The 12,549-nt window shown below is 49.9% G+C and overlaps 1 protein-coding gene across 3 annotated transcripts in view; it reads right to left on the reverse strand.

The window, feature by feature from the left end:
• Positions 1–12,549, reverse strand: part of OTUD4 (OTU deubiquitinase 4) — a 442,490-nt gene that overhangs the window by 60,052 nt on the left and 369,889 nt on the right. For all 3 annotated transcript variants that reach the window (XM_078676880.1, XM_078676881.1, XM_078676883.1), the window contains one exon: positions 1,058–1,318. In XM_078676880.1, the coding sequence (XP_078533006.1) occupies positions 1,058–1,318 (261 nt within the window). The remainder of the gene's footprint in view (positions 1–1,057; positions 1,319–12,549) is intronic.

The raw sequence follows: 12,549 nt of genomic DNA on the forward strand, positions 1-12,549 counted from the left end.
GGGTACTGCTACGCAAAAATTTCCGGATCCAGTCTGACGCCTGGGGATATTCTAAGGTAAGGAATCTAATACTAACGTGTCTCTTTCAGATATATGCTTTCTTCTAAAAAGGAAGGGAATTTCACAAAAAGAGTTTTCAGTGAAAAATACCCTTCACATATTATAAAGGTTGGATCAAATGTCAGTTGAAGCTTGATGACATTGAATGATGATGGAAAAAGCTTGAATGTTTAACTAAAATGTAAGGAAAACTGGGTTAACTCAACGTGTTCGGCGAGCAGCTCAGCACAAGCTGGAACTGTGAGGCAAGTGCATCTGGGACAGTGAAAGTGCTCGCTTCTTAAAGATACAGTACTCTATGTATTTGACTCTTGGACTGGACAGGCACCATTTCCATGCATGTTTTCCTAGCACTTCGGTAAGGCTGAAAGGTTGTTTAGGATACTTTACACATACCTTCACTTAAGTGCTGCAATGTGGTCTTGAGGCTTGCTAAAATGGGGAGTTTTCGCTCTTAGAAAAGGTAAAATTGTGCCATCTACATATTCGATTTCACAGTTAGGTGTCTTCTCATTTGTGTAATTAAAAGCGTACCCAGTGTGTGGGTATGGAACATACACCTTTCCACTTTTGCCATAGGTACCCTTGGAGTGACCAACACGGTGTCTTGTAATTTGTGCCTCTTGGAAAACCACGAGTCCTCGTCTGAAACCTCCCATGCATGTCGCTGCAAAAAGGACCTTCAGGTAATGAAGAGAATGGCACCATAGGATGCAGAGGCAAGCCTCTCATGAAAGTTTGAAAACTCTTGACATATACAGGCTGAAGACCTGCTCAGCGGTGAAGAGGAGCCTGGACCTTCTGGCATTGCAGCAGCCCAAGAAGGGGAAAATCCGGAGGCCATCTTAACAGAGGCAGAAGATAGGAGCTCTCCTCCCCATAAAAGCTGTAAGCTACAAGTCTGCATGCAGGTGTGAAGTCAACCAAGACTTAAAACCCATTAAAAGTAGACACACATTAGACTTCTATTATGTTTATTTACATAGTATGGGCTTACCTTTGGGCAGATCATCCCCTCCTTTACAAAGTGAGTAAGATGGTGCAGTGGCTCGCTCCCCATTTTCATCGAGTGGAAACCCTGGGTACAGAGGGTCTTGATATGGATTCAGAGTTGGAGGCAAAGGCATTACTGGATGATTAACTGCTTGAAGAGGAACAGGAAGTGGTGTGAATTGCACAGAAGGCCCCTGCTCCTGTGCCATAGCAGGATCCGGCTCTGAAGCTGGAACTGCAGGAACGGTCATTTGTGTTGAAATACCTTAAAAGCAAAAATGAGAGAAAAATAAGGACCAAAACAGGTAAGTGCTGTTCTAATTATATATGTAAAAACTATAATTTAAGCATCAACTCACTCATCATCCCAGCCCACTTTTGCCCCAAGTAAACAAGTTACTTGAGTAACGCTCTTTTTGGGGGATATTTTAAATCTCTCCTGGTGCCCCGATGGATTAGGACATTTGAACTAGTGCCACAGAACTGCTAAGTGGCACCAGACGGCTCTGACCACAGCTCTGGTCCATCGCCAGACATGACAGCACCGAGCCACAAAAGGTGTCACTCTTTGCCTGGACCTCCCTTCTCGCCCTCATCAGAGGAGACTCTGCTGGCATCAAGACAAAAGAACTGAAGTGCACAAGCAACTAAAATGAACTTAGGACTTTATAAGCAAAAACAGAAAGACCACTCCTCAGAATGTGTAAGAAAGAAGGTAGGCAAGTGAGGAATCTGTGAGTAGATACAATAGCACTAGAAATATTACCAAAAAAGTAAGTAGCTTGTCGATCAAATGCATAATTCTAGAAGCAGATCCTTAACCATTTGAATCAATCCTCAAGCAGCACCACAAATTGGTGGGCTGAGGAGAAGATTACAGTAAAACGTCTTACAAAATGGGCTGGCAAATATGACCTTCTCCGAGGACATGGGAGTCAATGAAATTGTGCAAGATATGGACTGTACCCACATTGCAGCCAGAAATATGTCTGCAAAAAGAACATAACAGGAACACCCCAGAGTATCTTGATTGATAATGGGTGTTCCCTATCTCAAACCTGAGTTATTTATGTTTCATGTGATTAGGGACATGAAAGGAAAATGCTACTTACCCAGTATGCATCTGTTCTTGGCATGTGGAGCTGTAGAACCTTATGCTTTGCATAAGAACGCCATACAGTGTTGAGTCCGGATGTTTGCACTTTGTTTTACATGGAAGAAGTTGTCATAGTCACGATGTAGGGGACTCCTCCCTTAGGTGACAGTGCGCATGGTCATCGACTCCATCTTCAGATTGTTTTCCGCAGAGGGTAAGAGAATGGAGTAGTAGTAAAGAAAGATGTCCATGCGTAACTATGTATAGTAAACCGAGAACTACAGCAATTACATGTATCCGGGGAGGTGGGTGGGCGCATGAGATTCTACAGCTCTACATGCCAAGAACAGATGCATACTGGGTAAGAAAACAAGTTACTTACCTGTAACTTCAGTTATCCAGTATTGGTATCTTTCATAGATTCACATGCTTACAATCATCCCCGCCGACGAGGTGGGAGTCTCGCGATACAATAAAATATATACAACATAGTAATAATAACATTACACCATAGGCTACAGTAGATAGCAACGTCACTACACTAGCCTATCTTAGTCCTTTTTGCAAAAAGAACCAAACTTGGAAACCAGCCAATCAGGCATCTGCCCCTCCTAGAACCTTCCCCACAGAGAGGCAAACCCTCAGATTTTCGTAGCACAAGTGACAATAAGTATGCCATAACGATAAGGTAAGCCTCTCCGGGGAGGAGGGAGGGTCACATGTGAATCTATGAAAGTTACCAATACTGGATAACTGAAGTTACAGGTAAGTAACTCGTTTTCTTATCCAGTATTGGGGTATCTTTCATAGATTCCCATGCATAGAATCAGAGCAGCTAGCAGTAAATAATACTTATAGATATAGTGGATGGTGGGTATCATAAGAAGTTCAAGAGATAGCATGTCAAACCATTGCAAAATATATATGTATGTATTAACAAACCTATTTTGTGAGAAAGAGTAAGTCATACACATACACAAGAATGATTGTATACAATAAAGACTTTGCATAATATCAGAAACAAAATATTTTGCCATCAGGCTTACCTTATCTAAAGAGGTTTCGTAGAACTGCTTGTCCAACTGCTGACTCAGCTTCTGTTGCCAGATCCAGGCAATAATGCAGAGTGAAAGTATGCACACTCTTCCAGGTTGCAGCCCGGCAAATCTTGTCCAAAGACACGCCAGTAAATAATGCTGTAGATGAGGACATAGCCCTGGTAGAATGAGCTTTAGGCTTGCTTGACAATGGATGGCCTGCCTTGCAATGGCAGAATTGAAAGGCGGATGCAATCCACTTTGAGATAGTAGCTTTTGATACAGCTGATTCTGGCTTGGGTCCACCATACAAGAGTAATAATTGATCTGATATTCTGATGGACAGTCCGAGATATGTAGAATTTCAAGCATCTTATGACATCCAAGGTATGCAATGACTTCTCCGCTGCTGAAGTCGGATTAGGAAAGAATGTTCGCAATATTACCGGCTCATTGAGATGAAATGAAGTAGGAACCTTGGGTATAAATGTGGGATTCGTCCGCAGGAGGACATAATTAGCAAATTTCAAATATGGTTGCCTTATAGTAAACGCCTGTATTTCACTCACTCGTCGGGAAGACGTGAGTGCCAACAGAAGAGCCGTCTTCCATGAGAGATACTTGATATTCGCTTTATGAATGGGTTCAAATGGATGTTTCATCAGTTGCTATAGAACCAGATTTAGTCTCCATTCTGGAGGAGGAGCTCTAATCAGTGGGAAAGTTCTGAAAAGTGCCTTCAGGAACTGCTTAATGAGACGATTGGAACAAAGTGATGCCATCCCAGAAGCTCTTCTGTATGTAGAAATAGCAGCTAAATGCAGCTTAACCGATGCAAACGTGAGACCAGACTTTGAAAGCGACAACAGATAAGGCAGAACCTTATCGGGAGGACATTCCAGCGGATGCAAGCTGTTAGAACACCAGCAACAAAATCTCTTCCATTTTAAGGCATAGGTCCGCAATGTACAAGGGGCTCTTGCTTTATTCAGACTGTCTTTGCATTCTTGAGGTAAGTCTACATCCCTTAAATCTGTGAGTCCAGGAACCAAGCATGGAGTTGCAGTTGAGCTGGGCAAGGATGCAGAATCTGTCCTTTGCTCATTGTTAGGAGATACGGCAGTATCGGAAGGCAGAATGACCTGCACTTGGAGAGAAGGAGAAGCTCTGTGAACCAGTGCTGACGTGGCCACTTCGGTGCAATCAGAATTATGCAGCATGGTTCCTTCTTCATCTTGTGTAGAAGCCTCGGGATCAGAGGAACAGGAGGGAATGCGTAGGCAAAGATTCCCGTCCATCTCCTCATGAAAGCGTTCCCCCAGGAACCCTTCTCCGGTTCCCAACTTGCGAAGAAAAGGCACTTCCGATTGTCTTTGATGGCAAAGAGATCCAGATTTGGCTTGCCCCACTTTTGAAAGACATTGTCCAGTATTGTTTGATCCAGCTCCCATTCGTGACACGATTTCTTTGCCCTGCTGAGGGAATCTGTCCAGGAATTTGACCCCTGGAAGATGTTCCACTTTGATCGTGATATTGTGAAGCCACTTCCAGATGCTTTGAGCCTCCTGGGACAGAATGTGAGACCTTGTACCACCCTTGCTTGTTTAGGTAATGCATGCAAGTGGTGTTGTCTGTTCTGATGAGAACTGTAGATCCTCGGAGACGCGGTAGAAACGACTGCAGGGCCAGTGAAATTGCTCGAAGCGCCAGAAAGTTGATGTGCATTTTCGCCTTTTGCGGAGGGCCACTTCCCTTTTACACTTAGAACTTAAAAATGCGCACCCCAACCTTCCAGGGAAGCATCTGTGGTGATGATATAATCTGGAACTGGAGGCTGAAAAGTGAGCCCTACTGAGACATTCTTGAAACACCTCCACCAAGATAGCGTTTCTTTCATAACTGGAGTTACTGGAACCATTTCATCGAAAGAACCTGAAATCTGGAGCCACTGATTGTCCAGCTCCTCTTGAATTGGCCATTTCATCTTTAGCCGAGCGTGAGGCACTAACAGAATTGCGGACGACAAAATTCCCAGAAAAGATTTGATCATGCTCACGAAGCGAACTTTTGTTTTAGGAGGTCCGATGCCAGAGAGAGAAGGCGAGATATTCTGTCTGTGGACAAGAATGCCTTATCTTGAACAGTGTCTAATTTTTCTCCCAGAAATTGTACCACTTGAGAAGGATAGAGGCTTGACTTTTGGGCGTTTAACGAGAGGCCCAGAGAGTGAAATGTTTGCAGGCACTTTGTTGTTGCAAGAGAAGCCTGGTGAAAGGATGGAGCCTTTATCAGCCAGTCGTCCAGATGTGGGAATAGTTGGATGCATTGCAGCCTGAGATGAGCCGCTACCGGAGCTAGAAATTTGGGAAAGACTCTTGAAGCGGAGCGCAGGCCAAATGGAAGGACTTTGAATTGGAAATGTGCACCTGCCACCGTGAATCTCAGAAATGTTCGATATTTGCGGTGAATAGGGATATGAAAATACGCATCCTGGAGACCCAAGGTTGTCATAAAATCCGCATGGTCCAGAAGCTGAAGAATTTCCTGAAGTGTCACCATGCGAAAGGATTTCTTTTGTAGGTATTTGTTCAGCATTCGTAAGTCTAAGATCGGCCTCCAATCCCCAGACTTTTTCTTTATCAGGAAAAAGCGAGAGTAGAATCCCTTTCCTGTTTGAGAGTGAGGAACTCTTTCTATCGCCCCTTTTGACAGCATAGATTTTACTTCCTTCCCGAGTAGAGAAAGATGTGGTGGATTTTTCTTTGGAGGTGGATGAGGAGGGGGAAATTTGGTGAACTCCAGGGTGTGTCCAAATTTTATGATATCTAATACCCACTTGTTGAAATGTTGGGAAATAATAGGAATTTTGTATGCTTGAGGCATGTCTGGTGCAGGTGCAATAGGAATGTCACTGCCTTCTGGCAGCGTCTCTGCCCTGGGGTTGACGCTTCTTGCCTTGTTGCCTATAGGCGGCCGTTGGAGGGTTTCTGTATGCTTCTTGTTGTTAGGAGTATCCGTATCGACCCTGGTTCCCTTGCTGGTATTTCTGGTAACCTCCCCGAAAGGAATAGGAACCTCTGCCTTTTGCTCCTCGAAAGGGCGTCTTCCAATATTGCAGGGAACCCAATGACCTTGCCGTATCGGTGTCCTTTTTTATATCCCGCAGTGCATCGTCAATATGCTTGCCGAGCGAAAGATCACCATCAAAAGGCATGTCAAGGATTTTTGTCTGGATCTCTGGACGAAAATTTGTTGCTTTAAGCCAGCCCTGTCTTCTAAGTGTAGCCGCTCCTGCTAGTTGTCGGAATCCAAGAGACGAAATATCCATGGAGATATCTATGATTTCGGAAGCGGCCCTTTCACCCTCCGTGAGAATTTTCCTTGCCTCCATCTTTTCATCATCTGGCAGATCTTCTATATATGGCGAGATGTCCGACCACAATGGACGGTCATATCTGCTTAGAATGGCCAAACAGTTTGTAGCCGGAACAGTAGTGCCTGCCATTGTGGTAAAACGTTTGCCTATATTGTCCAGGCGCCTTCCATCCTTGTCAGGAGGAGCTGCTATTGGAGCTAAAGGGTTCCTTGATTTTCTTTGTGCTGCCTGAGATATAACAGTCTGCTTTAGGGTGGCCTGAAAGGCAGGCTGGTGCATCCTCCGGTGCTTTATACTTTTTGTCAATCCTGTGGAGGATTGCTGGAACTGAGAATGGAGTTTGCATGATTTTTATTCCCTCTTTCCAAATATGATCAATTATGGGAATAGATCTTGTAGACTTCTTGTTTTGGTATATAAAATTCATATAAGAAGCACTCCGTCTGCTGTACCAGCATGTTTAGGTGGAACCTAGCAGAAGCCCTTTCCATAATGGCATGGAATCCCCTATGTCCTCAGGAGCCTGCAGCTGGAGGAATCGGTGAAGCTGAAGCCGAAATTAGACATTCATCCCATTCGTCTACGGTAGTGGGCAAATTAGGAATTTCTCCATCCTCAACCGCTGTGTCCCCGTCATCATCCTGTAGCGGCTGTAAAGGCAACGACACCTGGGGCTCACCGACAGGTGTTGCAGGTGTCACAGGTTGCATTTGCACAGCAGAAGGCGGTTGTGCAGGTGGAGCTGGAGGAAAGCGATTGTTATAGTCCTTCAGCATTGCCGTAAGGTCCTGAAGCAGGGAAGCAGGCATTTGAACCACTGGCTCTTGATGGAAAACCTCTTGTGGTACTCTCAATGAATCACATGCTCGTAATATTCTTCTTCATCATGGTCTTGATATTTTATCCTGAGTTGTGAACGATCATGTGCCTGTCCGTAGAGGTCGTCATCATCTTCAGATTCCTCCATGTAATGGCTTGGAGGTAAAGGTAAAATATGTGAAACATGAAAAAACTGTCTGGAAGACGACAATCTAGAGCTCAAAACAGGCGTAAATTGTAAAGGCGTTGGTTTTTTACGCTTCAAAGTGGCAGAAATATAGGTCGATGGTGATTCATATTCTGCTGAAATGGCTGTAATAGACTGCATCGCCGACGTTGTAATCATAGTCGTCGACGGAAAAGACATCGTCGACAATGTGGTCGTCACGTCATGGTTGAAGTTGTCGTCGACGGTGGATTCGTCGATGAGGGCATGATCATCGTCGACGGTGAGATCATCGACGGTAACTTAGTCAACGTCGGGCTCGTCGGCGACATAGTCGACGACAGGCTCGTCGACGGAACATGGAGTATCGTCGACGGGGTACTCGTCGACGACGGGATAACAGTCGTCGACAGCGGAGGCATCATCGACGGGATCTTCGACGACGAAGCCGGCGTTGAAATGATGTGGGTCGTCGACGGCGCAGGGACACTTGCGGAGAGATAGGGACGGGGGCCTCCCATTGGACCCCCGACTTCGGCCTTGTACTGTGGGCAGCCCCGGTGCCTGGAGTGACCCCGCTGCAGTGGCGGAGGTGCGGGGGAACTGCCGCGACCCGGTGGCATCTACGGGCTCCCCTGCGCAGACGGGCCCCTGGCTGAGGGCCTGAAGTGCGGTAGACTCCCGGCCTGTGGTGCCCCCCTGAGAGTCCGGCGGGGAGCGCGGGACGGAGCGGAGGCCGGAGCTGCCATTTTGTGGCCTACCTGCTGAGGAGCGGATTGCGGCCTGCTCAGGCCTGGGGGTCTGCCGAGGAGTCTCGGCGGTGAGTGGAGTGAGGGCAGCTGGAGCCCCGCGGCTGGGTTGTAGCCTCTGGTCCCCGGCCAGCAGGGGGCGACCTGCGCTCTGCCGGCTGGAGGCCCGACCGGACAGCGGAGACTTAAGTTGGACCTGGGCCATTTCCCCCCCCCCCCCCGGCTCTGCTGAAAGTGATGGGGCCCGGACACTGCTGGTGCTGGAGGTGTTTACCTCAGGTAAGCGGGAGGGGGAGTGCATGCTCCTCCCCGTCATTTTGCCTGCTTTCCTGCCGTGGGTTGGCGCTCCCCGCTCCTGGATGCTCCTGCAATCAGTGGCCTCTGTTCTTGCTGCGGGGCCCTGACCTGCTGGGTCTAGTGGCTGTGAGGAGGCCCAGGGAAGTGCCTGCGGGGGGCTGCTGTTGGACGCTGGCACGGGGGTGTTCTGGGTGGCGGCACAGACGGCCCTCGATTCCGCCTGGTGCCCGGCCTGGAGCCTCTGGGCGCCTTGCTCCGGTGGGCCTGGTTCCGCGGCGCTTGCCCTGTCTGCCCAGGGGCTGGATGGACCATGAGACTGCGCTACGGGGATCATAAAAGTTGGTGCAGAGACGCTACTGCAGAGGAAGGCTTAAGGAAGGGAGGCGGGGAGGTGGGTATACCCCCCCGTCTTGCGTCGGCGCTTTAGTGGGGACTATTTGTATGGACTCTTCACCGTTGCTGCAACTGACTGCCCCGCGACACATGCTCCGAGTCCCGGGGGGCTGATCTGTCGGGGGGCTGCTAATTGGGGTGCAGCGGGAGCTGACTTGGGGCGGTGTGGCTGGGCGGCCTGTTGTACCTATTGTGTCGTCTGAACTCATATGGCCTCCTAGGCCCATGCTGGTTTGTTGAGGGGGGTTGAGTGTCTCCTCCGCACCCTGCCTCGCAGTCTTGGATCCTCTCCTGTTGGTCATTAGCGCTTGGTGTCCTTAGGGGGTAAAGACACCACTACCGACAGTTGTATCATACCTGTTGAAAACTTTCTAGGGGGAGGGGCGGGCTAGAGGGAGGGTCCCCGTGCCTATGTACCAGTGAGCAGACGGGCGGGAGCTGAGGCCAGACACCTTGCCTACCGTTCTGGGACTGAGGCTTCGGCTCACATCTGACGCACGGCGCCACGTTGGGGAGACCCCCTAATAACCTTGTGCTGGGCGTACTGTGGCTGCATTCCCCGACTGCCTCCAGACCACTCCAGGGCTGGCGATGACACGCTCCAAAGGGGGTAAGGCGGACCCGTCTGCGGCCCCCAGGGACAATTCTGTAGTGGCTATGTGGGGTAAGGCGGGGCGTTGACGGCCTCTGAGGGCTCTTCCCAGGCGGCGTGGGATTCGATCACTGTCACTCAGGCGTTTATGGCTTCTTTCATGGCTGAGCTTAAGGCGGAGATACGCTCCCTCAGAACCGAGGTGCACACTTGCGTGACGGAGCTTCGGAGGGAAGTCACGGACTTGGGAGACCGGGTGGATGGGCTGGAAAAAACGATGGATGCTCGCACGGAAGATCAGGAGCAGCTGTGGCAGCGTCTAGCGGTTCTGGAGGAGAAGAATATTGAGCTGCAAGTCAAACAGGAGGACTTGGAGAACAGGAGCCGCCGGAACAATCTTCGCATCTGGGGAGCTCCCATCGGAGAAAAGGGGAAGAACATCCTAACATATGTAGCGCAGCTCCTCCACGAGGTATGGGGTGATAAAAATGCCTTGCCACCGACTTTGGATCGGGCGCATCGAGTTTCGGGGCGACCGGGCCTCCTTCCAGACATACTGACGTGGGTCCATTTCTTTACAGAGAAGGAAGCCATCTGGAGAGCGGCCCGTGACAAACAGGACCTCCGATATCAGGGGCACAAGATACAGATATTTCAGGACGTGGCGTTCAACACTCGACGACGAGCCTTCAAGCCAGTGACAGAGAAACTGCGCACCTTGGGCATTCCTTACCAGTGGGGCCATCCCTTTGCCCTCATTTTCCAGTGGGAGAGCAGAAGAAGAGTGATACGGACCTTCACGGAGGCGGCGCAGCTCCTTCAGGTACCGACGTCGCCACCAAGCCCATCCCGCCCACGACGACAGGAACAGATACCAGCCAAGCTGACTTTGACCACTGTCCAGCGTCATCGTCGCACGCCCCCGCTAGATGAGCGGTCGGCCTCCCAGGCCAAGCAGGACATCATCGCGCACATTAAATCCCTGGAGGGAGACCGGGAGGAACCTGTCTCGCGCCCCTTGACACCATGATCAGAGGACTGACTTAACCGTACAACAGATTGCTCGCTTCCCCGGCGGGTTTTACTCACTCCGCTGGGTGGTACTCTGCAGCATACATCACCTTATGCCCCGGCTCCTGGTTGGGAGGGTGGGGGTGGAGGGAGCTCCCTGAGGGTAGAGCTGCGAGGCTACTGCGGATCCACCCCAGACTGTCCCTAAGGGAGTGACATCCCTGAGAGTATCCAAACCCTTGGGTGTACGTGGGTCAGAGAAGTGAGGCCCTGTTGGCCGTTTTGGTTATCCTATGTTCTGTGGCCGGTTTGGCCGCCTCCTGTTCTCTTGCTCTCTTCTCTCTTATCTTGCCTTGCACTGGCTCTCTTCCCTCTTTCGCTTCTTCCTCCCTTCTCCTTTCTCTGCCTCTCCACACCTCACTTTCCATTGCTTCCGTTCTCTTTCTCTTTCAGGGAGATTACGGGCGCGTGCGGCTAAGGCTCATATAGCGACTGTCCAGCGTCCGGACGGGACAAAGGTCACCTTGGAGGGGGATAAGCGTGAGGCGTTCCAGACCTAATACTCGGCACTATATCAGAAGGATCCGCCGGCTCCGGAGGTGGTAGAGGACGTTCTGAATAATTACGCGGGGGCGGCGCTACACCCGCACTATGCTGAGACCCTGGAAAGCCCTATCACTCAAGAAGAGGTACTAGCAGCCATGAGGGATCTCCCCCTTGGAAAGACTCCGGAACCAGATGGTTTGCCCCTATCCTTTTATCGCATGTTCCAGTCCCAGCTTTGGCCGCATCTCTTAAGGCTGTATAACTCCTTTACAGACACTGATGAGTCCCAGGATATGGGTATGGCGCGATAGCGTTGATTTTAAAGCCAGGGAAAGACCCCACACAGTGTGCGTCGTATCGCCCTATTGCTCTTCTAAACACCGACCTCAAAATTTACACCAAACTCTTGGCGAAGCGTCTTGACCCCTATATGACGGAGCTGGTGGATCCCGACCAGGTTGGCTTTAAACGCAACTGGCAGGGGGCGGATAATGTACACAAAATAGCACACTTAGTGGGTAAGGCGCAACACTGGGTGATCCCAGCTTGCCTTCTTTCGTTGGATGTGGAGAAGGCATTCGATCGCGTGGATTGGACTTTCCTGCGGGCCGTTTTAGGTAAACTTGGACTAGGCCAGAACATGATCACCCGGATCATGGCACTATATCTTGCCCCACAGGCTAGGGTTCGGGTCAATGACCGGCTCACGGAGCTGTTCACAATTTCTAGGGGTACCAGACAGGGGTGCCCCCTCTCACCTCTGTTATTTGCCCTTGTGGTGGAACCACTGGCAGAGATGATTCGCCAGGCGCCCGACATACCTGGCATCCAAATGGGAGGATGTGAGAACAAGGTGGCGTTGTTTGCGGATGATCTTCTTCTCTCAACGCGCCGCCGGCAGTCCCTTCCGGCCCTCTATACTGCGCTGTGCCTTTTTGAACGTGCTTCTGTCCTCAAAATTAATCATAGTAAGTCTAGGGCACTCAACCATCCCGCAGGAAGAAATCTCCCTCCTGAAGAGCCTGGTCCCATACCAATGGGCCGCCCACTCCATTCGCTACCTCGGCCTCCAAGTGACCCCCTCTCTCGACACGTGGACGCAAGCTAATTGGCGAGACTGCCGCAGGTCAGTGCTTGAAGATCTGAGGCGGTGGCGGCCACTGCTGCTCTCATGGCTGGGCCAACTCAATGCCATTAAAATTAAAATGTCGGTCCTTCCCAAAATCTTATATCTCTTTCAATGCCTCCCCACCCCATTTCGTTACATTGTATACGCAGCCTCCAACGTGACCTCACAAACTTTATTTGGGGAGGGAAGAGACCCCGGTTCTCGCAGAAACTCCTGATGGCGCCGAGGGATATGGGGGGGGGGGGACTGGCATGTCCCAATCTAGTGGACTACTATTGGGCCGCA

This window comes from Lissotriton helveticus, chromosome 2_1 (genome assembly GCF_964261635.1).
Source record: "Lissotriton helveticus chromosome 2_1, aLisHel1.1, whole genome shotgun sequence".
Lineage (NCBI taxonomy): Eukaryota > Metazoa > Chordata > Amphibia > Caudata > Salamandridae > Lissotriton > Lissotriton helveticus.